The sequence below is a fragment of the Branchiostoma lanceolatum genome, chromosome 18, assembly GCF_035083965.1.
Source record: "Branchiostoma lanceolatum isolate klBraLanc5 chromosome 18, klBraLanc5.hap2, whole genome shotgun sequence".
NCBI lineage: Eukaryota > Metazoa > Chordata > Leptocardii > Amphioxiformes > Branchiostomatidae > Branchiostoma > Branchiostoma lanceolatum.
Genome location: NC_089739.1, coordinates 5,034,298 through 5,060,156, shown reverse-complemented (window position 1 = coordinate 5,060,156; position 25,859 = coordinate 5,034,298). Strand labels below are relative to the sequence as shown.

The 25,859-nt window shown below is 41.6% G+C and overlaps 4 protein-coding genes across 5 annotated transcripts; 3 read left to right on the top strand and 1 right to left on the bottom strand.

The window, feature by feature from the left end:
* The first annotated feature begins 25 nt into the window (after positions 1–25).
* LOC136424099 (protein unc-45 homolog B-like) lies at positions 26–14,933 on the top strand. The gene is made up of 22 exons (XM_066412527.1): positions 26–108; positions 1,302–1,463; positions 2,097–2,133; positions 2,379–2,569; positions 2,723–2,812; positions 2,916–3,083; positions 3,562–3,730; positions 5,837–6,049; positions 6,658–6,832; positions 7,461–7,539; positions 8,070–8,162; positions 8,830–8,970; positions 9,415–9,509; positions 10,097–10,235; positions 10,455–10,601; positions 11,107–11,289; positions 11,915–12,028; positions 12,532–12,647; positions 12,984–13,101; positions 13,544–13,696; positions 13,970–14,089; positions 14,453–14,933. Exons 1-22 carry the CDS (start codon positions 91–93, stop codon positions 14,654–14,656), a joined length of 2,925 nt encoding a protein of 974 aa, XP_066268624.1. The 5' UTR covers positions 26–90; the 3' UTR covers positions 14,657–14,933.
* Positions 14,934–16,424: 1,491 nt separating this feature from the next.
* Positions 16,425–20,311, bottom strand: LOC136424096 (quinone reductase-like). Of its 2 annotated transcripts, none has more exons than XM_066412523.1 (6): positions 20,183–20,311; positions 18,771–18,901; positions 18,107–18,204; positions 17,345–17,483; positions 17,079–17,179; positions 16,425–16,589 (listed from the first exon to the last, which is right to left on the bottom strand). In XM_066412523.1, the coding sequence occupies exons 2-6, from the start codon at positions 18,892–18,894 to the stop codon at positions 16,458–16,460; spliced, it is 594 nt and encodes a 197-aa protein (XP_066268620.1). In that variant the 5' UTR covers positions 18,895–18,901; positions 20,183–20,311; the 3' UTR covers positions 16,425–16,457. The 2 variants fall into 2 exon arrangements, with proteins under 2 accessions (XP_066268620.1, XP_066268621.1); XM_066412524.1 differs by lacking the exon at positions 20,183–20,311 and adding an exon at positions 19,329–19,393.
* Positions 20,312–21,957: 1,646 nt separating this feature from the next.
* Positions 21,958–24,634, top strand: LOC136424641 (E3 ubiquitin-protein ligase TRIM56-like). The gene is made up of 3 exons (XM_066413265.1): positions 21,958–23,424; positions 23,873–24,069; positions 24,386–24,634. Exons 1-3 carry the CDS (start codon positions 22,293–22,295, stop codon positions 24,632–24,634), a joined length of 1,578 nt encoding a protein of 525 aa, XP_066269362.1. The 5' UTR covers positions 21,958–22,292.
* Positions 24,635–24,768: 134 nt separating this feature from the next.
* Positions 24,769–25,843, top strand: LOC136424098 (uncharacterized). The gene has a single exon (XM_066412526.1). It carries the CDS (start codon positions 25,133–25,135, stop codon positions 25,541–25,543), a length of 411 nt encoding a protein of 136 aa, XP_066268623.1. The 5' UTR covers positions 24,769–25,132; the 3' UTR covers positions 25,544–25,843.
* Positions 25,844–25,859: the final 16 nt, after the last annotated feature.

Here is a 25,859-nt window from a genome sequence, read left to right as displayed (position 1 = left end):
GAAAGGTAAGAAAATCAAACCTCCGCCTTGGAAAGGTTAAAAGATAAAGGTTAGAGGTTGGCAGGAAGTCGTGCCTAGCAGACAGCAAACATGACGGAAGCAGGGATGGTGAGTAAAAACAACCATTTTTCACAATTTTACGAATTATTTCGTGTCCTAAACCATCAAAGTAGCTGAAAAACTTCTTCCCGCATTAGGAGAAGACAAGAATCTCAACGATCTGATTTTGAACTTGAGAAAAACGTCACACGACAAGGGGGACGCAGCGCGAAGTTTTCAGCGCGTTTATAACCAAACATGGTCAACAAAACGATGAACCGAAATGTTTTGATACGTGTGTCGAGTAGAACTTGAGTGTACGTCCGATTTCAAGCGTTCTGAGTGTTTCTAAGGGTTAGAAATGTCGCTAAAATGATCTAAGATTGTTCGAGAAGCTACTAGAACGTTCTAGGGACCGTTAGACAGCTGCACATGGTCCGTAGAACCGAGGCTCCATGCGCAGTGGTGACACATTCCGTGCATACCAGGGCGGCCGGCGCGAGGCTATTTTTGGTTCGGAGAGACTTATAAATCTCCAAGCAGATATGGGAAGAAAATATTCCCTATTAGACTAACTATTCACTTTCTTTTTGGAGGGGGTCGGTTGTCAGAAAAACGTGTAAAATCAGAGAACGTAAGAAGAGAGGTTTATCCCTTCCACATATCTGCTTGGAGATAGGGTAGAAGACAAGAGAGCAGACTGCCTCACTACATATGATAGATGGTGACAGGTGTGCATCATAATTTTGTGTCAGCTGGCTTGCCATTCATAATTCATCTAAATCTAATTTTACACTGCAGAAGGTAGTTGTTAATCACCGGCCCATTGTCTTTGATGAGGACCTAGGCTGTTGTCATAATTAAGTTTGAAATACTATATAAATTTCGACATGTTTGCTGTCGTTTAATGTCTGCACTTTTTACTACAAAATTAAAACCACCATGAAAATACTTGTTCTGTCTGTCTGTTCTGCCTAGTAAAATTAAACTGTGAATTAAAACACCACTGCAAACACTCTATTTTCTCCTTACTTAAAAATAAAATCCCGGCAAAGGCATTTACAACTTAGATTTTAAGAACTTGTTCAAAATAACTACCCTGGTATTCTCTACAAAAATCTGAGCCATCAAAGTGATGAACAGACAAAAACTTTAGCATGGTGGACTATGAGGAGGCCATTTGCTGTTTATGCTAATGTTTATTACATGTGTTTATGTTTTACTATTCTTATTTATGTTTTTGTTTATGTTTATGTTTACAGACAGAAGCAGAGCTCAGTAAGGAGCAGGGAAACCAACACTTTAAAGCAGGAGAGTATGAAGAGGCTATCAGCTGTTACACACAGGCACTCAAGTTGTCTGAGAAGGGAGACAAGGGCAAGGCAGTATTCTACAAGAACAGGGCAGCATGTCATCTTAAACTGGTAAGGAGTGTTGACGTCCTTTCTTTTCAAATATTTGGCAAAGAAACAAGAACACCAATTACAATGTAGAAGGGGTTGGCTGAGAAAGAAGACAAAGCTTAAAGAGCAAGCTATCACTAGTAGCTAGCGAGGTATCAAGTCCTCTTATTGACGCCCTACACTAAGAAAAAACAGTGTTCTACAAGAACAGGGCAGCATGTCATATCAAACTGGTAAGGAGTCTGGACAACCTTTCTTTTCAAATATATTGCAAACAAACAAGAATATTACCAAGTACTTACTCTAGTAGAAGGGGGTGTCTGAGAAAGAAGACAAAGCTAAGACTAAGGGCAGGCTATTAGCTAGCAAGGAGTCAAGTTGTCTTAGGGATACCCTACACTAAGAGAAAAAAAGATAGCTGTGTTCTACTAGTACAAGAACAGGGTAGCATGTCATCTTAAACTGGTAAGGAGTTTTAATATCCTTTCTTTTCAAATATGTCCTCTAACAGAAAATAATAATATAAGAAAAGAAAAGGCAAAGATAGACTCAGTTAGATCAAGGTATCAAAGAAAGTACTCTATGTTTTGTTATCATTTGTCATAAACATGTATTAATGAACTGAAAGCAATTGTTTTGTCTATGTCTATACAGGAGGAGTACCAAAAAGCAGCTGCAGATGCTTCAAAAGGTAAGCTGTCTTTATGATAAATTCCCTTTTTCCCCGCTTCCCTTATTCAAAGTTGTTTTCCATATTTTTAATTCTTTCACATTCCTAGCATTCCAGAGCAGGACATTTCAGGCAACTATTCTTTTCATGTATTCAATGATTCCTTTACTTTTGCTGGGACTTGATTTTGTATTAGAAGAAGAAAGAAGGTTTTCGTAGTGTTTGAAATTTGTGCTTGAAATTCTCACACATTCCTACCATTCCAGCGCTGGACATCTCAGGCAACGATGCGAAGGCTCTGTTCCGTAAGTGCCAGGCCCTGGAGCACCTGTCTGAAGAGAACCCGCAGCACCTGACCACGGCGTACAAGGACGCCATGCAGCTGCTGCAGATGGAGCCGAAGGACGCCCAGGTGCGCGCCATGCTGGTGCGCCTCAAGGACAGGGTCATGAAACTGGTGAGGACGAAATTCTGCAAAAATTTTAGCCACGGCTGTCTGCAGGACCTGTCCCTCTTTCTCAGAGAGGGTCTAAGCTTTACTAGCTTCACGTAGGTGAAAATTTTATCAACTTCATTTTATTCTAACTTTGTTCTATTTCTTGACCCCCAGAGCAATGAAAAACACACCACCACCAACAAGGTAGATCAGATGTTAAAGATCGCCTTTGGTAAGGAGGAGTCCTTGGAAAACAAGAGAAAGGTAAGAGAATTATTGTTATACCCTTGCTATATAGATTCATTTTATAAATCAAGCAGGACAATAAGTTTTGAATAAAACTTGTTTTCATTCCCCCTCCCTCCAGGCTGTGAGCAACCTGATCGTTTTGTCTCGCGAGGAGGCGGGCGCTCAGCTGATCTTCCGAGAGGGTGGGATCCAGGGTCTGGATCTTCTTCTGGATCACCAGGATGAAGAGATCCTCTTGAACGCACTGATGGCCCTCACCAACTTATGTTACGGACACAGGTCTAGGGTAAGTCTGGGGAGTGGATCATAGAAGAAGAACTTTATTGCATGACATATGTACACGGTACAATATATGGCAACAACTATTAAACATAGTTCAAAATAGAGGTATTGAATATGATAAAACTTGTCGGTAGAGATTGAAATCTGGCAGAATCACACTCACTATGAATCATATCATGATATCATACTAATAGTATGATATCGTTGATAGAGCTCCTGATTGGAGTCTTTAAATCTAAACATGTTCCCCTTAAAAGACAGTCAGAATTTAACAACAACCAGTGATTCAGATATCTAAAGGCAGAATCGGCGATTGCAATCACTACTTTCACTTATATACATACATCGTTAGTGAATGTCAGGGCAGAAAGAAAGATATTAGGATGTAATACAGTTTGTTTGCAATGTCTCTGTAAACTATTTTCTAGAGGTCAGGATTTGGATCAGTTTACAAAATCAACATAAATTCCTTTTTGTTCCAGACAATGGCACTTTTGGACACCATCACGTTACCCAAAATCTGCAAACTTGTCGCGCGTCCAGACGTGAAAGTGTCCAACGGAGCAACGTCATTGGTTCAAGCCGCGATCCGCGCTGTGACGGGATTGGACAAGGTCATACACCGTGGAGCTGAGGAGGCTGTAGTGATTGGTCAGTGTTCTTATTCAAATTTTTGAATATTTCTAGTTCTGTTTAGACAAAAAAGTTATAGAAAAATTAAAGAAAAGTTATATTAGCAATCTGTGGAATCTTTATATCACATGTGTACAGTAAATCCTATACAACTGCAAGTGATCACCTCTAAATACTGTAAGGACCACCTTGCCAATGTGCCCGCTTTCTGGTGGTACCTTTAGTTAGAATTTTTCTTAAAAATCTTGATCCAGTTTAGCTCACTGAAGAGCTTATCTTCCACTGGTCGTGACAGAGAAGACAGACGCTATGTACAGTATTTACAGGTTCATTGTACCGGGGAATTTCATTTTTTAGATTCAAATACAGTTATTTTTAGACAAGAAAAGCTATGGCAATCTATGGTGTCATCATACTTCATACAGTCAAACCTGTACAAGTAACCACTTCTACATATATGTACAGTCAAACCTGTCTATAGCGGTCACTCAAGGGACTGGCCAAAACTGGCCGCTAAGGACAGGTGGCCGCTATGGAGAAAATGTTGATTAATTGACCACGAGTGACACATATTTTCAGTACCCACTGAGATACATTTATTCACTGTACAGTACACATGTAAACATTGCATAGGTAAGTCACATTTTAGAAAGTCGATTGTTGTTCTTTTACTTCTATTATGGGCTTGAAAAAAGGATTATTGTATCTGCCAACTCCAAAATCCACGGCTTGCTCGGGCTTCATGTTTGTACAGACCAGCATCGCCATACTCTACTCTTGATCCTTCGCGACTGCTTCGCTGCAGGCACACGCGTCACCAACGAGTTTCAATCATATGAAACAAAGTCCTTCGCAGCAAAATGCCACCTAGTTAGTTAAGAACAAAATACAAGTTGCTCAGTTGCCACTTACTGTTCGTTTTCGACTGTTTTGAAACATAAAATCGTGGCGATAGTTTTCCTTAGTCTGTTGTTGTTTCGCTTCCCGCTTGTCATTATCAGCTTCTACCATTATGCTAATAAGGTACTCAAAAGAAAGTCGCTCTTTTGATGGCTTTTTTCTTTTCAGAAAATTGCAATAGCCCAAATTTTACATCATATTAATGTTATTCATATTTCTTTTGAAGCTTTTGGTAAAGTAATTATCCTCAGTGATACTTTGCAGCAAAATAAATTTAGCGCATTATACCTCCGAAACAGTGGTGTCTTCCGTTGACTTTTGTGCTGCTGACTATCAGCGCCATTTTGAACATCGCGCGAAACACGTTTTGACTTTGAGCACCGGGGAAAACGGATATTGGGCCGGCATTCAAACATTTCCCGAACTTACCGCATCAGCTACATGTGCGAGTTGTATTTTCCAAAAAGCTGCCGTAATATTTGTCCAGTCGAAATGCACAGAAATGGTCAATTTTGCTACGATGTACAAACGCAAGCCATGTGAAGAAAATTATACTGACTTCGCGTCAAACCATGGATTTTCTAACAAAGATAAAACTTTCTGGTTTTCTTTATTATCATCCTATCCAGTTGAGTCCACATAAATTTGATAACTGCGTGAAAAAATGAAGATTTTGAACCCGGCGTGCGGTGGCGATGCGGCTTCTACCGGCGCGCCGTGACCGTTACCGACAGTGTTACTGTACTCGCGGGACTGAAAATCATCGGGCCGCGACCGCGTTGGACAGGTGGCCGCTATAGCCTAATTCTTAATGCTTATGTCAATGGGAAAAATCCAAGGGACCGACAAAAAGTGACCACTATGGGCAGGTGGCCGCTATGCAAAGGTGACCGCTAATACAGGTTTGACTGTATATGTTATAAGGACCATGCACTAGGCCATATTATGACCACTTTTTGTTTAGTCCCTTAGATAATTTTTCCCATTGACACAAGCATTAAGAATCCTGTCTATTATGACTACTACTAGTAGTACAGTGTTCTTCTTTTGGGTAGTTTTGACTGGGTATCATTTTCTCTCCATTATTGTATTCAATCAAAATAGAAATGATAATTTTATTATGAATGGATAATAAGTTTACTTAAAAGTCAGGCACACTTTTTCACAAGACATCTATAGTTAGACTTATTGACTTTTTGTTCTTATCTTTTTGTATTTGAACAGATAACGAGGCCGACCTTGAACTGCTACTGAAGGCGCTAATTGTCATGCTGAAGGACAGACGAGTTTCCGGTGTCGGGCGCGACAACGTCATCGACTTGATCATCAAGAACGTGCCCAAGAAGGGCGGCCTTGGCATCATCATCAAGACTAAACTGGCGCAGAGCAAATACAAGGATGGCATCGGCTGCTCCGAGCTGTTTATCGACATGGGAGGTACGTTAATTCACTTTATCTTCACGGTAGCAAAATTTCACGACGTATCTTGTAAGGAAAATGGACATTTTCGCTGTACTTTAACTTCACGGTGGCACCAAGGGAATTTTACAGAACCGATGTGTGAAGGAATCATAGATAATTACAACAGGTTTTTCACGGTGATGAAAAGTTCACGGTACAGACATGAAAACAGTGAACATAAAGTTACAGTCACTGTGAAAGAAACAATTACAATATGTTTTTGTGTTAAATCTGCATGTATCATTGTCATTGAATGCATTGTTTCCTGAAATCGCTTCTAGATGGACGTGAAATAAAGTTGAAAAAAAATCAAGCAGGGAAAAAATTTTTTCCTCCCAATTTAGGAAAGTTGGCTTTGAGTACTTCTATTAGTATGATTTTGGTTTCAAAAGACTTGATCAATTTGAGACCAAGTTCGACCACAGGTGGTTTCTTATGGTGGCAGAAGAAAATCACTGCAGTTCTTTTTTGACCTGCAAGGGGTCCCTGCTGCAGAGTTGAAGGACTTGATTGTTGTTAGTGGAAACTGCAGTACTCTTATAAATCGTTTGTTTTACATGTATGCCTGAATGCCTTTTCAACAGGTTTGAAGGACTTGATTGTTGTTGGCGGAAACGTGAAAGATTCCGACCCTAGCCTTCCGATGACCGACGAAACCAGAATGCACATTTCCGTCTGTCTCACCCGTATCTACGATGACTACGCCATCCACGACGAGGCCGTGCGGAGATACAAGGACATCTGCCAATCAACCGTTCAGTAAGTTCACAGACATAAATTACTGTAGATTCATTCACTTTTGCGGTGTTTTTATTTCATGTTAGGAGGAAAAAAGAGGCTTTTACTGTGTTTTAAATTCATTTTTTAAGCAATTCTGTAGTACAGCAGTCATACAAAGGAGAAATATTTGCTGTGTCATGAATTTGCGTCACCACGGAAATAAAACCACTGCAAAAGTTTGATGATTTACAGTACTTGTCTCAACATTCTGTAAGTGAAACCTTTAAAAAAGGCTTGTAATTTAAATTTTGTAGTTGCCTCCGTGTAGCAGAGAGGTCTATGGAGTTGTTTTTTTTTTTCGTTTCAAGGCATCCTCATTTGAGGTTAAGCATGATGCTTTTTCAAGTAACTAGTGGTGGTGCAATGCGACTTCGCTAGGGCTTGCGCTTTGGAGTACATTCTGTTATTTCTTTGCTATAAGAATAAAACAACTGATAGTTGAATTGCTTGAAACATTTTAGATTTTATGAATGTAAAGAAACTTTATTGTCAGGTCATTGTATTTTATTGTAGTCTGCAATATTACTGTTTTCATAATGCAGTGACACTGTGGTTTGAAAAATCATGACACAGTTTGTAAAATGCTGTATTTGATGTTCTGTTCCAGAGGCTTGCTGGGAGATGTAGAAAGGAGAGGCATGGTAGCAAACCTTGAGGCTATCCAAGCCCTGACTACCATCTTACATGTATGTTCAACTTTTCAATCATTGTATTGCTATCTTTTGTTTTTTTTTCTTCTGCATCCAAGAACTTAACGCACAGCAAGTATCATTATCATAATATTTCCATTCATTGCTAAATTTTGCATCCTAGTTTGTGATTCAAATTTGTGCACAATCTCGTAGAAAGACAAATTCTGTTATTGGTGCTTTTTTTTCACAAAGAAAAATCTTTTTGGCTGTGGTGTGTAAAGTAATCTAACTATAGCATCATTTGTAGTTCTTGGGAAATTGACAGCAGAGACTGGTATTCGACCGGTTTCGACTTTATTGTCTTTTTCTAACTATAGCATCTACAAAGATAATTCCACCAGGGTACATAATTCTGCCACCCAGAAAAGATTCGTCCAAACAGATCTTCAACCCAACATCCACCAGTATAATGTGATGCACTAGAGATCTCTAAAACTCACTGTTTTTTTTAAAGTGGCGGATTTATGAAACCCAGTGGATTGATGTTAATGGAGATTAATTGAAATTATTGTATGTATTTTCAGGGCCCGTTTGATGTGGGGAACATCATCCTTGGTGTCCAGGCTATCATGAATAACATGATCGCCATGTGTGCAGTGGAGGAACCTGATATGCAGGTAAGAAATGCAAATTTAAACATCTTTACATGTCCATTGGGGGTGTCCATGTGGTGTAGTGGTCTGCGCTTCTGTCTCTCCCCACATCTGGTTCAAATTACTTGGACCAGAAGGACCGGGGTTCAAGCCCCAGGTAGGACACCTCTGGACAAGAGGCGCATTGAGTCATACCAAAGACTTCATAGAAATGGTACATACTTCTGAAACAGCATGGAAGTTAAACACACTCCACTGCCAGTGGACTAGCCCCCTGCTGCAGTGATTGCACCACAGTGTGGCCCAGGGCTATGAAACGGAGATGGGCACCGCCCTATACACCTTATGGTGTGGGAGGATTTTAACTAACAGGTCCATCATCTTCTAGTATATGAGTATAGTTAAGGTGGCAAGGTGGTCTTGTGGCTAGGGCTGTTGCCTTTGAATCTAAAGGTTCTGTGTTCGAATCCCTAGCAGGCCCCAGTGTTGTGCCCTTGGTTAAGGTACCTATAGCTATTTCCTCACTTTGAAAGCGCATACTATATGTATTGCATATGTCTATATTTTATGTATTGTATATGTCTATATTTTCTTTGATTTGATTCTGTTAATAATCAACATTTCTCAATACAATGTCTTCTGTTTTTGCCCTGCATCGATTCTAAATCCATTGTTTATCATCCTTTGACAGATGATAGCGGTGGAAGCCATGATTGCCGCCATGTCAAAGAAAAACCGCTCCACATTTATTCTGAGTCACGGGGCGGGGCTACTGAAACAGATCTACAAGTCCGAGTCTGCTGACGATCCCATTAAAGTCCGCGCACTGGTGGTAAGTAGTGCTGATAAAAATATCTGCAGTTCTTACTCGACCTGCAAGGTGTCACTGCTGTATTGCTTCCTTGCTGTAAGGCAGGTCTAGGGATTCATGCACTATAAAAAACGGATGGTTTGTATTGCGCTTGAATGCCCTTTCAACAGGGTGTAAGGAATAAATGATTGTTGTGGGTGGAAATGTTCAAACTGCAGTACCTTTTTTACCTGCAAGGTGTCACTGCTGTGTTGCTTTCTTGCAGCTATGAGACAGGTTTGGGGATTTGTTAAGATGGATAAATGATACTAGCAGTCACTTGTTGAGCGACATGTTATGTAAGACACTAAGAAGTACTGCAGTACTTCCATAAACTGCTAGGTGTCACTGTTGCTTTGCTGCCTTGCAGTAGAACAGGTTGTGAGTATAACATACCTTAACTGTATCCTTTCGTCTCTCTGCAAGGGTCTGAGTAAGCTGGGTTCTATCTATGGTTCAGATGGGACCAGGAAGGCTTTTGCTGAAGGCTCCACCCTCAAACTGGCCAAGCATTGCAGGAAGTAAGAAACAGTACAGTTATATAATACATAATTAGTCAATTTTTACCTGACCTGGCCATATGGTGTGCCGCATGCCTGTGAAACTGGTATGCTATGCCGAAGGGCGTTCGTACCAGCTATATACAGATATCTCATGTTTGAATATGATGCTTAGAACAATTAGATTCTTTTGAATAGCTTTGGTTTTAATTTTGAGATTGGTGTACAGACATGTACCTGTCCCTGGTACTGAATGGTGCACTAACAAAACTAGTGGTCCTGTCTCAGGTGCTGAAACAGAACCGTTAGTAAATGTTTACCTGCTAGTGACTTTTTACTAAGATCAGACCCTGACTGCAATAGCTTGTGTAACATATTGCAGTGCCTACACCACCTGCTTGGTGTCACTATTGAATATAGTCCTATGAGTCTGCTACAGGATATGATTATAATGCAGACATTGTACTACAGTATAAATCTCTTCTGTTGCAGGCAAAGAACAAACTGCAGTACGTACGGCACCTGCTAGATGTCATTATTGTATAGCGATATGTCTCTGCTACAGGAAATGATCCAAAATCCAGACATTGTAATCATTTCTGTTACAGGTTTCTGCTAACTTCAAAAGAAAGAGACTTGCAGCGCTGGGCAGCAGAGGGCCTTGCGTACCTCACCATGGACGCTGACGTCAAGGAGTTCTTAGTGGATGATCCCCAGACTATCCGGGCCATTGTAGAACTTGCTAAGGTATTGTTATGGACAGTCTTTATTGACGCAACAAAAGTACAGTAAGGTCTTCTACAACTGTACATGAAAGTATATGGAAAATCCAACAAATGTCAAGTTTAACATATCGCTTCTACTATGTGACAGTGTGCTATTAATCTGTAGGTTTGAAATGTTGAATGGATAATGCACATTTTGTGAACGCTGTATTCTGACAATGCTGTGTTGCCATGACAACAGGAAGGCGGCGTGAACGTGGTGTACGGTGTCGGCACCACCCTGAACAACATGGTGAACGGTTACGAGTACGGGAAGGAGGAGGAGCTACCGGAGATGAAAAAGCTCGCCAAGTTCGCCAAACAGCACGTCCCCGAGCCACATAAACTGGTGAGGTTTCTTCTTATCTTTTTCCTTCTAATTCTATCTATTTGCACAACAAGAAGAAATTACATAATACAATAAACAATAAAAAAATATGCTGGAGGAGGGGGGAAAGCATATATGGCGTTGTCCCTGGTGCTGAATAACATCAACATTACAACAAAACTGGTGGTCCTGTCCTTAGTACTGAATGTTAGCTACTTGTCTTGAAAATGTCCACAATGTAATACATGTATGTAAATTTTACATTTTAGATGGAAACTACTTGCTCGTATCTTGGGATTTCTTAGCAATAATCAATAATAGGTTTAAGTGGATAGCAGTTTTTTAAATGTTGTTTATCATTTCATATCATGATTTATGATAAATTTATATCATAGATTATGATAAAAACATATGATGAATGATAAATCTATATCATAATCTATGATAAATTTATATCATGATTTATGATAAATTTATATCATAATTTATGATAAATATAGATATATCATCTTAACGTGTATTTCAGGACTCCAGAGACCATGTTGACATCAGGATTGAGAAGTTGGTGAAGGAGGGCGTGGTCGTCAGTCTGGTCGCGTTGTCCAAGACCGAGAGTAACGCAGAGAGGGAACTGCTGTCCCGCATCTTCCTCGCCATCACGGAACGGGAGGCGCACCGCGGAATCACGGTTGCACAGGGAGGGGCAAAGGTCAGCGGAAATTATTCCTTTTTTATCTTTCTTCTTATTCTCTATTTCTTAAGCTGCCAACTTCAACTTGCTGGAGATTCTGTACCCTATATAACCTAACAGGTTGCCTTTACGCAACACGACCCCACATCTTTTGCACATAACAGGTGACAAAGCATACTGTTATCATTAGATGATATTGATGGCTGTTTTGCAACCTTGGCTAATGATACAATTATATATTTATATATTAGACTCATATATTCAGAAATATATTCTAAAGGAAAACATAATACTGTGTCTAAAAAAAAGGGGTAAAGCAGTCATCCTCAATTGACGCTTTTACAAGTAGCTCTGTTAGTGCAATGCGGCTTTGCTATTGCTGGCGTTTTTGGCCAAGCACACCGGGTCACCCCTACTCTTCTCAAGTGTGTTTGGTTCTTTTACATACAGAGGTTTGACGCTTGAGGCTAATGCCTGAAGCTCCCTCATACACGGGGCCGCCGGCTTTACGCCACCATCCGAAATGACGAATGCTATCCCTTACAACATGTCTACTTCACTTTAAGTCTTACGGTTACATAGTCATGAACCAGTGAACTTCTTTTACTGAATCTAATATAAGGTACTCTCTTCTACAATGCAGGTTTTGATCCCTATGGCCAATGAGGGTTCGGACAAGGGGAAATGGTTTGCAGGCCAGGCCTTAGCTAAGATCGGCATCACAACGAACCCTGAGATCGCCTTTCCTGGACAGAGGGTAGGTTTTTCAGTTTCTATAATTTGCAAGTCAATCAGCATATCTGTTGGTGGCTCAGTGATGGCCATAGAAAGTTCAGGGGATAACTGGATATAATGGTTAGTGTGTTTTATCATTGTTAACTCAATGAAATAGTTTGCAAGCAAGGTGAAGCCATGTCTTTATACAGTGTGGTAGACGTTTGTCATTTATTACTGTGAGGCTCAGCTTAAGATTGTTAAAAAATGGAGGTTTTGTTTTTGGCGTGTCTGTGTGTTTGTTTGCTTACCGGTACTTGTTCGTGTTTCACGATATTTGTGGTCAACATGGGATTGTGATGATAATTTATTATTTTGTTTGAAAGTATTTTGTGTGTGATCTTGGGAAGACGAAGGTGAACGTCACGTTTGGGCCCCCTGGTGTGTGACTTTGGTACTGCAGCAGAACCTCTGGTGCTAAATAAGTATGAACAAACCTACTAGTACCTTGTATGACGTGCACTCCTTTCTTTTATACTTATATAGGCATTGGAGATGGTTCGACCAATGAAGAAGCTGCTTGACATGGACGCGTCCGCGCTGCAGAACTTTGAAGCCTTGATGGCGCTGACCAACCTAGCCAGTCAGAGTGAGAGTGTCAGGTAAATACAGCAACACCCCTCTGTAGTAATGGGATTGTCTGTGCACTGTAGACATTCGGGGAATATTTGGACAGTACCATTGTTTTGTAGGGTGTTATACAAAACTATGAGGAGAGCCACACTTCGAGCATGTTGAAGATCCCACCACACTTTTTGAAAAGAGTAGGGGGTTACCCTGGTGTTAAATGGATAAAACCTTACAGTCTGGTCTTACATACAGTAGCTTGTACCTTCAAAACTGTTGTGTTACATGACATCTAAAGGCGATTTACTGGTTATGCAAAACAAACAAACTCTGAGACTGTGAATAACTGTAAAATTTGTATTTTTTTCTAGGAATCGTATCTTTGAGGACAGTGGTTTTGCCTTGATTGAACACTACATGTTCGAGGACCATGACATGTTGAAGCGGGCAGCTATACAACTGATCTGCAACCTGGTCTCAAGTAAAAAGGTGCGTCCATGACTTTCCAACATTGTGTCATTGTGAACATTCTAGTGGAACTGATCTCAAACCAGTTTAGATCACTGAAGAGCTATTCTTCCACTGGTGGTGACAGAGAAGACAGATGCCATACATGTACAGTACATTTTTGTATTTATGGGTTCATTGTACTAGGGAAATTCCCCTAGCTCGTTTCGACGAGTACAATGAACGGTGGACCACGACTTAACGTTCTGTCCTAAGGACAGCAACCATTTGTATTTACATCTTTACATTCTTTTTGTGCTACCAGGGACCTTCAACTTTGACAAATTTTCCAACAACTCATCACATTGCGCATGCACACTTCAAACTGTGAACTGCCTTATTGGGCTTGATATGAATGTGAATGTTGTGGTGTAAGATCTTTGACAGACTTTTGTTTGTTTGTTTGTTTGTTTCCCATCTCCAGTGGTTGGAGAAGTACCAGGCGACGGGGAACGACAGGTTGAAGTACATCGTGTTGCTGTGTGGGGAGGATGACTTTGAACTTGTGAAGGCTGCAGCGGGCACGCTGGCACAACTCACTACAGACAAGGACATGTGTGAGAGAATACCAAACGAGGTGGGCACATTATAAATCATCCCAAAATTGTCTTCCTATTGAACACATGCCAACTGGTTAAGAATTGGGCTAATAATCATGTATTTTGAACACAGGTATCTTTGGGGATTGAGATATTCCATTAATAATACTGATTTTTTTACTTCTTTTAGAAGAATAAGACTTAGTATGGTACTATTTACCTTTACTAGACATTTACTAGTATGCTTGTGGGCACAAAGAATTAAACCTTATTTTGAAGTTGTTAATCTTATTCCTACCCCCCTCCCCCAGGTGAAGTCATGGGTAGACATCCTGTGTGAGGTGGGGGCCTCTCCACTGCCAGACATCCAGCATCGCATGATGGTGGTCATCACAAACATGATGATGGCCAGCAAGGAACTCGCTACCAAGGTGGGGAACTTTTATATGTCTCTATTTGACTTTCTAGGTAAACTTTGAATGCTAATAATAGTGAATACATTTAAGCAGATGAAATAGGTAAATTTACTTAGTACAGTCAAAACTGCCCAAGAAGACCACTCAGTGGACTGATAAAATCTGGTCTTTGTGGACAGGTGGGATCAGAATCATAGTTACAGTGACTGCATTTTACAGTTGACTGCTATAAATATAAAATGAGAAAATCTAAGGGACTGGAAAAAAGTGACCACTATGGTCAGGTGGTTGCTATGCAAAGGTCACCACCAATACAGGTTTGATTGTAACAAACTTTTTCACTAGTTTTCAAAATTCTAACACATTCTATGATTTCAGATCGTAGAGACGAAGATCCTGGATGTGGTCATGGCTGTTCGCATCTCGCTCAGGGACGACGCTGACCCAACGAGACAGAAGGTCAGGAAGTGCGTGGACGCCGCTTTGAAATCCGCTACGGACTTCGGTCTGATCAAACCCGCAAGCAACTTGGAGGAACAGCAAGCTCTTCCCGAACAGGCACAACTTATGAATGCAAGCTAGATGGTTTGACTAAGTATGCAAAGTCTGACATACTGCCCCCCTCCCCACTTTCTGTACATAATTGCAGTGAATTTCAAATCCACTTTGTAAGCAGCTATAGACTTTGTTCTGATCAAACCTGCCAAGACTGTACTAATGGAGGAATCAGAAGCTCTTCCTGAACAAGCACAACTTCTGAACGAGCTAGATGGTTTGGCTTTGCTAAGTCTCACACCGCCCCCCTCCCCACTTTCTGTACATATATTATTAATTACAGTGAATTTCAAATCCACTTTGTAAGCAGCTAGACTTGATCAAACCTGCCAGGACTGTTCTTTGAGGAATCAGAAGCTCTTCCTGAAGGAGCAGGACTTCTGATGAATCTTCAAGCTCGTATTCCGAGCTAGATCCTCTTATAATTCTGTGAGACCACAAACTTTCATCCAGCCCCCCTCACTCCCTCCCCACCTTCTGTACAAACTAATGCAGTGAACTTCAAATCCAGCATTACAGCTCGTCTATGTTCAACTTGGAAGAAATCATTCTGAAGCAGAGTTGAACTGTAATTTCCAACTCGAAAAGTGGACTTACACAAGTTTTTGACAGTCCAACTCCAGTTTTTGTCAAGGAACGAGCTTCTGATGCCACGTTATGCGGATTGAACACATGACTCGGTATATTCAGAAATTCATTGTAAGTCCCGGCTGAGGAGTTTGGGGTGTCAAACTTTTATCTCATTTTCAGGTGGAGGTACACAGAAAAATCTTCTACCTGATATGATACTAGTTGGAAATATCAAAGTACCGACATGTTCTTTGCCTAAAAGTAAAATAATGTCAGTGAGTCAAATAGTGAGGGAAAACTGTTAATAGCAATTTATACTTATAGTAAACTATGTTAAAGAGTATGAATCATGAAGACAGTGCCTTTTCTAATGCCTTTACATTGTGATTGTGTACATCAATCGAAATGATTACCTTTTGAAAGACATTGCAACAACAGTTTTGTTGCATCTTGAAATCAATCATGACTAGTAATTTGCATGAATCAAATGTAAACTATGTATTATTATGTTCTTTATATACTGTGTGTGCCTTTAAATTAAAGTAGAGTGGAGACAAGCCTTTTAATGAATTACTGGCTGTAGAAACCAAACAAGGAAATAAAATAGTCACACCTGATCTCATGATTTGCAATGAATATTGTTCTTTTATTCAGTTAGGACTAAATTTCACTCATACTAGTCATAGATAATAATGTGACTACTGGGATTAAAATATGATGAACTCTTAAAGCTTTAAGTCAATTTCTGGCAGTTTCCTTGAGTGTTCTTAACCCTTGTTCATTTCATCGTTTCTACTCAACCAAACAACTCTTGTTACAAATATACCAAAATACAAGTATACAAGGTACAATTAAAAGTAGCTAAAAACATTAAATGTAACTACCAGTATTATCTAAAAAAACAAAACACTTTGCTAAAAGTCTAATTTTATATATGCTACAGATATTGTTCAGTCACAGACTGAAGTACCAACTGAATATCATCACTGATTGTCACCCATAGCTTCTCAACGATCAAAGCACATTGGCAGTTAACAGCTAGCTGCGAAAAACATACTCTCCAAGCAGAGGAGCGATTCTGGCTGTTTTTTGACGTGTTTTAGGCGTTTTTGTTAGGCTTTCTACTTTGTCATGTTTTTTGGTTTATAGAGACAAAAAAACATGTAGAAAGTAGAAAGCCTAACAAAAACGCCTAAAAACACGTCAAAAACCATCCGGAACCACTCCTCTGCTTAAAGAGAAGGAAAAACAGTTTTGCTTAGGATGGAATCCCAGCAGTGTTGCGGTGGTTGCGGAGGGCGTTTGCGTACCAGTCCAGCTGGGAGATCAGGCGGTCGGCACCGCGCTCCATGTGTTCGTTGAGCGGTTCCCCGTCCTCTGAAAGGCTTTTCTGTTACACGGAAAAAGAGACAAATTTCTTCATTATTGACTTTTGTATTTGATAAACCAACTGCATTGATTCTTTTATAAGCTGTGACCAGTTTAAAGCAAATTGTGATCAAAAGAGGACAATGTTGTCCTCAAGTTATCACGCATTGAAGGTTACAACACTGTAACAGATGATGAGCTAAAAACTGTTTATCTCAAACAATGAAAAACTCCTTTATCAAAGAAATGAAAATGTTGTATCAAGTCTCAAAATTCAAACCATTATGAAAATTAAAAAGATGCTTTTGATTAACATCTTTTTATAAGTGCAGGAGCTTCATAAAGATTTTAACCTTAGCCTGCTAAGTTAGCCTTTTGGCACCGAATGTGTATTGGTTATGGGGTTACGCAGCAGGGAGAAGGTTAAAGACATTCTAAATTCCCCTACAGTTAACAGTTCCAGTCAATGCATGTTGAGTTGAAAAGTGTGGGAGGGGGGTATAGAACTTACCTGTGCCACTGGAACACCAAATATGTTGGAGACACTCAGCATTCCCAGCTCCCCTAACATAGCCCGCAGCTGCATGGCTGCCCGCATACCACCGTACTGACCTTGAGGATGAATTTGAAGGTGATCATTATTTCTTTATTTATAGTAGTAATTTTTTGGAGCAGGTTGACTTCAAAGTATAATTCTAGAGGGGAAGAATTCAAAGGGCAGGGGCGCTACTCCCTGTCCGCCACCCTGTACCTGGGTGTTACCCCGTCTGTACTCACCAGCTGAGTATGTGACGATACCAGAAGGTTTGAAGGCATAGGCTGAGCCTCCAAAGTGGTCCAACATGTTAGACAGGGCGGGGGGGATGGAATGGTTGTACTCCGCAGACACCACCACATAGGCATCCGCAGCTCGGATCTGGGGTTGAAATTGGCAAGATAACACAGAAAATCAGGAACACTAGCATGATATTATCATTGATAATAACATTCGCTAGAAGATTATATTTTTGGTTTGGCTATGTTGGAGTAGCCTATACCAGGCTCCACAGGTCACTGGCAAAATCATGGAAATCGGCCAAAGAAGTTAGTCCGCTATAATAGAAGGTACAGTTTGCGACCTCTGGTTTGCGATTTGTGGATGGCACATTGGACCCTCTCTCCATAGCCAACTCCCTTAGCATACTTCACTCTATTTGGCCAATTTCTACTATTTTTCCAGCCATCCGTGGGGCCTGGTAGAGGCTAATGTTGGAGTGACTGTAGATGTAGACAGATAACTCTAGAAGCTCATGATTTTTGGTAGGCAAGTAGGTGTCAAGATCAAGTTCAAGACTGAGCCTCCTGGTGTCTTCCTATGCTACTACAGCGAACCTTTTGTTCGTCCATTTGTTTGTTATCAGGATAACTCAAGATGCTTTGAATGGATCGTCATAAAATCTAATAAGTGGGAAGAGTTAGGAAAAGGAAGGTCAAGTTTGATAATTGGCCTCCTGTATTTCAATGCATAAGAAATTTATATAAACTTGAAATCCATCAAACCTGCTCATCAGCTGTCTTGAGCCAGGCTGGGATCTCTGCTTTGTCTTTGTACATGAAGATGGGTCTGTGGAGAAGGGTAAACGGCATCTCCACCGGATCTAAGAACAGGATGAAACAGGACAAAAATAGCACACTCAGATTATCATGATGACAAATAGCTGATTGGCTACGCTAGAGGACTCAAAATTGGTGGGTCCTGGGTTCAATTCCTGGTATTTCTATCTAGACGTTGTGTCCTTGGGAGAGGTGACTTTATACAATGTTCTTCACTCCACCCAGGTGTAAAAATGGGTACCTAACTTTGGGAGGTAAAAGGCAATGGAAGGAGAGGGATGGGCTCCACCTTCCAATACTGTGCCCTAGACACAGTGGATAACAACCCGCTGTCCCTACAGTCTCAAAAAGGCTTTGTCTACCTTTATCTTTAGAAGAAGATGTCATCCACAAAATTAATTTTGTTGGGCCTAGCTTATACTTTCTCTAAATGCTTTTTAGTATGTATTTTGCATCATTTTCTACCTGCATGTCTAACCTTAAGTGAGGTATTTTTTAAAAAGTAGATAAATAAGTAACATATTGTAGTCTTCCACCCTTGGCAAATTGATATTCTTAGGGCTTCAAGTGTCTAACAGAAGAACAAATAAGGAGAGGCTATTCAACTCACCAAAGAATGAAACCTCGTGGCCCCTCTTCTTCAGCTGATTCACCATGAACTTGGCGACTCTCAGGCCCAGCCGACCTTCTCGAACGGAGCCGAGGAACAGCACAATTTTCAACGGGCTCGACATGGTGGACCTGTAGGGAAAATATAGATATTAATTGGTGTAAATAATCATTTGTGTATTCATTGTGGGGGGGGGGGGGGAGTCAGCATAAGCAGTCACTAATTAGGAGCACTCTGATTCTACCAAAAGTAGAAAATTGATATTGACCACTATTGACCATGCCAGTCCACAGCTGGCCATGTCTTCAATTGAAACTTGTGGTCAGCAAAGAAGTTATTTCCTAACGTAACCAAAAAATGTAATGCCACATTTTCACATGAGAGTTTCTCAAACTCTGCTAATCTTTCCCATTTATCAGATTCATATTGTCTTTTTCTGAAAAGAAAATCATAAAATGGTGGCAAGAATGTTGATTGATTCACATCGATATTCAGTTCTTTCCACATTTGCACGTCTGCTATTATCCAAGGTGCCTCAAGGCTTGTGTAAGTATTTACCTGGAAAGCTGCAGAACAAACAATACCTGACGTTTTGTGATGATCTTATCTTGTGCCAGGGAATTCTGGTGTGACAAAAAACTTTGTTATAACTTTATCAAATAAATGCTTGCTTTTTAAGTAATGCTATAATTCCCTTCACTTCATGATGTTGCTAAACTGTCTTCACCACGCCCCCTATATAGCTAAGGGCTAAACCATACTAGTCGACTAGTAGTTTATATGTCAATATGGGCGTGGCACAAGATAAGATACGAACCGCAACCATACCACGCCCCCTAAAGGCTAAACCATACAACTAGTAGTCGACTAGTAATTAATGTGTCAATATGGGCGTGGCACGCATGGCATGGTATGGTTGCGGTTCGTATCCTAGGCTCCTTCTACTGGTGCGGCTGGTATTTTTTCGATTTGCGTTTTGAAATGGGCCATGTTCTCAAATGCACAAAGGAGAGCATTTGTGCATGCTTCTTGCCTAAGTGCTGAAAAGTATACCACGAGATACGTAATGTTTTCGCGGCCCAAAAGTATCTCCCCTATAATATATCCCCCGGCATTGGAGAACCTCGAGAATATTTTGAAAATTTGAGTGCACCGCCAATCAAAAAGAAAAACGTAAAGAATTCACCTTACCTATGTTCTTAAAAACTCACCTGACACTGCAAGACGTATATATGCACACCTTAGCCTTATGAAGGAGTGCGTCTTTTAACTGATCATGCAACAAGCAGGTTGAAGACTCTTTGCTTACAATCATAAACAACTAAACCTTGATATAAACAAAGAGTCGCCACGGTTGAAGCGTGAGATTTAGCAGAAAAGAGAAAATCCCCAAGTAAACTGTTCATACTTACGAAGTACTAAGAAGTCGGTAGAACGTCTTAGACCAGAGCTGGTGCAGGTAGTGGCTTTCCTTGGATCTATTCTCTCAAAATCTTCCAGTGTTGTGAACTCAGGCTCGATGCCGCTCGAAGAACCGGGCCTTTTCAAATGTCAACTCACTTCCGGGTTTGACAGCATCAGAAAGGAATAGATTTAAAACTAGACTACAGTTATATAACCAAGAATTCTCATTATGACAAATTATATAGTCAGTTACAATGAATATACTTTGTGTTTAGTAAAATGACTAAATATCGAGGTCATATGGACTGAATATGAAGCCAGCTCGCAATCAATTCATATATCGTTACGTTTTGTTGCGCGCATGCGGTTCTTTGTCCTTGGGTCTATTTATTTTGAGCAAAGTCATGCTGAAGGGGCGTGGTCGGTTAGTTTAACCTTGTACTGTTCTGCAACGTCATACATTGATACAGGTGGGGAACGTGTTTTGCCATGTCATGTAATGACACACAGTGGGATTGTTTGAAAAATGCTTAGTCAGGCCTACTTGAGCTTGTTGCGAGTTTATTGGGTAAACTTGTAAAAAAACTTGCACTGTAATGCAGAAGTTGCGAGTCGGGTATGTTTAAAGGAAATGCATTGTAATAGTTCAATGCAAAAATACCAAAAAAAAGAACATTTTTCTCTTAGCAGATCACGAGGATTACGAATTCTATCCGTTTCTATAATTGCTCAGCCCTGCGTCAAATATATGATATATGTGTTTTTGTCGGCAGTGACTCCGATCGGGATCACTGCTGATAGAATCAATAGTACTGGCAGAGATCGCGATCTCAATCTCAATGGGGCACGGCTCAGACTAGTACAAGATTTAGTAATTGGTTCGTCCACGACCGAGACAGTCGCCTCGTTCGTCACCGGCGTGGTCGACGACTGGCCACGGCTGCGGACGGTATACCCGCCGGTAACCGGAGTCCACGGCTCCGGTATTAAGTAGGGCTCGTCAACAACCGCGGACTCAACAACTATCAAGTCCACGCGTACGGCTGCTGACTATCACTTAGCCCAAGGAGCTTACGAGTAACTGACCAGGCCCAGCCTAGTACGTTCCGGTCAAAAGCCACGAAGTCAGAGTCCACGACGTGGACCGAGGTCAGGCCTGAGACATCCGTCTTCCGTAGCCGGGAAGACATCAAAGAGCTTTAATAGCCGGCCCTGTTACATGTCGACAAGATACTTTTTGCAATCAAACATTGAAGATTTTGGACCGTTGAAGTACTAGTATTCAGACCAGTCTGTCTATAGCTATTAGACACCTTGACAGGTGGTGAAGAGGCCTAGGGGATGTTTCCATGTAACAGCCGCAACTTTTAACCATACCCCTAGCGTTTCGATAGTTAGTTAGTTGCATACTTAAAGATAATAAAACTTTTACCCATTTGCTAAATTTCTGTGAATTTTACTCTTTTAGGAATAACTTTATGGATGTAGTGATATAATTTCACCACAAAACAGTATATACTAGTTTGCGCCCTCGAGTTGACCGGCCCGGTCAACTCCCCGGGGCTACAACTCGCCCGTAGCGCCAAATTAAATCGGCGGGCTTACTGCCTTGGGCCACCAAAGGACTCTGACTGACGGCCCGATCCCCAGTCTGGCTCCTAGGGTAGTGCTTTGGTGATTGTCCTGATTGTCCTGTCATAAAGTAAGCCATGTATTATGTAAAACGTCTAGGAATAGTTATACATGTGCCCCTGGAAGGACAATGTTTAATTCTAAGATGAGCAAAACCTTTGTTGTTTTAAGGTACACAACCACATGACGTGTGCGACACGTAAGCAAAGGCAACGTCATTTGCATGCTCACCATATTTGGGTATCCTAGGTGAAAGTTCTAAGTCGACAAGTCAGCAGTCCCTCCGATATTTGTTCACACTGGTTTCTTCCAAGTTACGGTAACTGCTATTAAAGCTCAAGGCATCCAAGTTAGAATTCGCCGTTTGCCACTTTTGGGCAGTACAGTGTATCTTAGAAATCGAACATTTCATTTCTTACGGCTTAGAAATCAAACATTTCATTTCTTACGGCTTGTTTCGTACTTCAACCTCTCGAAGCGTTCAAGATGGCGGAATCGAAACTTCTGAGTCGGCTCTCAGAAGACTTCCTCGAGTGCCAGATTTGCCTGCAGCCCTACCGCCGGCCCAAGGTACTGTCTTGTCTTCATTCCTTCTTCCAGCAGTGTCTTGAGGAGTTTCTTAAGAAGCAGGAGGCCACAACAGAGCTAGATTGTCCCACTTGCCGCAGCAAGACTTTTCTTCCGGGTGGCGAGGTCACGAAACTGAAAGATAATTTCTTCGTGGAGAGCTTGAAGGACACGGTTGACGTCCACAAAAAGTTGAGTAATGAAGAAGCTGAAAGTCTCCTCTGTGGTAGCTGTGAGACGAAGTCAGGTGCGGAGTCATTCTGTACGGAATGTGGCTACTTTCTGTGTGACGAATGTGTAGCAATTCACCGTCGTATAAAGGCCTTCAAAGGTCACCAGGTGATCGGCTTAGAGCAACTCAAGGCCGAATCCGACACCCTCAGTAAGATCAAGCCTCGTCCCCTGCCGAGGTGTAGGATCCACCCACAGGAGACTCTCAAGTTGTACTGCGTCGACTGTAGCGAGGCTATTTGTCAGTTGTGTACCGTGCTGTCCCACAAGGAGCACGAGTACGAGTATTTCGCCGACACGGCTGTGAAGGCAAAAGAAGACATAATCGCTATTCTGGAGAAAACAGAGAAGAAGGTGGGTGATCTTAAGAATGCTGACCAACAGGCGCACTCACAGAAGTATGAGTTAGAGAAAAATGTCAAGGAAAGTGTCGAAAAGATCAAGAGAAAGGCAGAGCAAACTAGAAGGGAGTTGGCTGCACTGGTTAATCAACGCGAGACCGAGTTACTGGATTCTGTGACCACTGGGAGCCAGACCAGGAGTAAGGAGTTCTCCACCGCTATAGAAGAGATAGAAACGGCGACTGTGGCGTTAGAGAGCGCGGCAGAGTTCGGACGGAACATCGTGGAACACGGGTCGGAGTTTGACATCATGGCGGTCAGTGGGGAAGTGAGCGGTAGGCTGAAGAAACTGTTACAGGCAGAGCTTGCCGATATTACAGAGGGACTGCCCGCGAAGGCTTACGTCGCTTTTGAGGAGGACAAGACATCAGGATTGGCTAAGCCTCACTTGGGAGAAGTTAAGACAAAGGAATTTGAAGGTAAGCTGTACAATGTGCAAAACATGTAGCAACAAGAGTCCGGAGACCTCATACCTCAATGAAACATTTAGAGCCTTTGCATATTCATTTTTCATCTTGTTTAATTGATTATGCAAATGAGACTGTAATTAAGCATAATCTATTTCAACTTATGGTCTTTACTAACAGATCTACGTATATTGTATGTATGAAAGTTCATGTTTTTATTTCAACATAGATTATGCAAATGACTAAGTACTAGTATGTAATTCCCACCACCAACCACTAAGGACTAAATCATGTAAGTTAGGCTGTTATTCGCATAATTGATATTTGCTTAGGTGTGGGCATAATTCTTTGAGGTAAATGGTTGTAATTTTATACTTGACATGTGCCAGTTGACCTCACCTCTGAGACAGTGGCAATTTTCCCATACATGTATTAATATTACCGACATTTTGATCTACAGAGAAGCCCAAGTTTGAGTTTGCCTTCACGTTCGCCCAGCCAGCTAGCTCAGAACCTTCACCTGAAAAAGAAAAGAAGCAGGATACCTCAGCGTCACAGACACCCGAACCTTCTCCTGCGAAAGGATACAGGCAGCAGGCTTCGGCGCTACAGACTCCCGCCACATTCCTGAAGAAATCTCAGACAGAATCGCATAAGGTGGTTGTTAAGCTTATTGCCTTTTCAATATTGATTATGAAGACTCGTCTTGTAGATAGACCTATTACAGAAAAATATCTGCCCGATGCCGTAAGATGTACCCTTTTCAGGATGACATTTCATAGATGTACACGTACACTTACAGAGCTAAAATCATATCTGGACCAGAAATAGATCTTAAATATCATCAAATTTCGTGTATGACACATGATAGTACATGTTCACTTGCTATTCTTCACTCTTGAGGCACACATATATATTAAGCAATATGTAGTTTAGATAGGTCATGCTTACGAAATTCCTTTTTTTCCTCCAGGGTTTTGGTGACCTGTTTAAGACCAAACCAGGATCCTGGGACTGTGAAGTCTGCATGGTTAACAACCCCGGAGACAAAACAAACTGCCTGGCTTGCTCTACTCCAAAGCCAGGAACGTCAGCAGCTGGCAGCACAGCAGACGGAGGGAGCAAGAATCTCGCTGCCTTGTTCAAACCAAAAGTTGATACGTGGGATTGTAGTGTGTGCATGGTTAACAACCCTGCTGACAAGACCGCATGTCTCGCGTAGTCTCCAACCAGACCCAATAGATTGCAAAGACCGTATCCAACTGGAAGAAGGAGCTTATAGTTGGCTATGAAAACTCCTTCTGCCTGTTGGATACGGTCTTTGCCAACCCGTAGGTCTGCTTGGAGACTATGTCTCGCGTGCAGCACGCCTAAACCTGGTAGAAACGCACAGGCATCAACAGCAAGCATCTCGGGAATATCCGGATCAGCGTTCGTTTTCAAACAACCGTCGGGGCAAGCCGCGAAAACGTCCGGGGGGCTTTGCCTCAACAGTCTGTCGGGATCAACATTTGGGCGTCCGGCAGTCTCGAGTGGGCCGATTTTTGGAAAGGCCTCGTCAGGAACTGGTGTGGCCTTTTCTTTCAGTAGTCCCGCCAAGCCGCTAGATTCCAAAGGGTTTGTCTTCGGTGTCCCCAGTGCGAGAAGTCGGCCAGCTACAGGCTTCAAGTTTAGTCCTGAACAGGTCATCCCAGCTTCTCAGGCAAGTGCAAAACGCCCCATGACGAGTCTCAACAGGGAGAAGATCGAACTCAAAACGGGAGAAGAGGAGGAGGAACAGCTGTTCAAGTTCCGGGCAAAGTTGTTCCGTTGGGATGCAGACTCAACACAGTGGAAAGAGCGAGGAGTTGGAGACATCAAGATTCTACGACACAAGACGACAAACCGTTCCCGTGTGCTGATGAGGCGTGAACAGGTGTTGAAGCTGTGTGCGAACCACCTCATCACGGGGGCGATGTCGCTGCACCCCAACTCTGGGTCAGACCGCTCCTGGGTCTGGACAGCCGTGGACGCGGCAGAAGAGGAACCGAAGACAGAGCACTTCGCTGTTCGGTTCAAACTCCCTGAAACCGCGGCCATGTTCAAGACATGCTTCGATCAGTGTGTCGAAAAAGCAAAGACGTCTTCTTAATTCCCAACCGAAGCAAGCCTGGATAAAGTCACTTCTGCCACTTAAAAAAGTTCGTATCAAGGAGAAGTTTCATGATGGATGGAAATCAGTCACAACACTTATAAGACTTCCACGATTCGAACTCGAGTAAAATATAAAGAAGTAAATTCTAACACAATTCAGTCCTTGTCCGCTTGGTGATCAACACCTGAACTATTTTTATAAGCTTCACAAATGAAACAAATGCTCTTGAATTGAGACCTGATGATGTACCTGTCCCCTCCTGACATTTCTGCTTTTTCTCAATAGTTTGGAATATAAGAGACAAAAATGACAA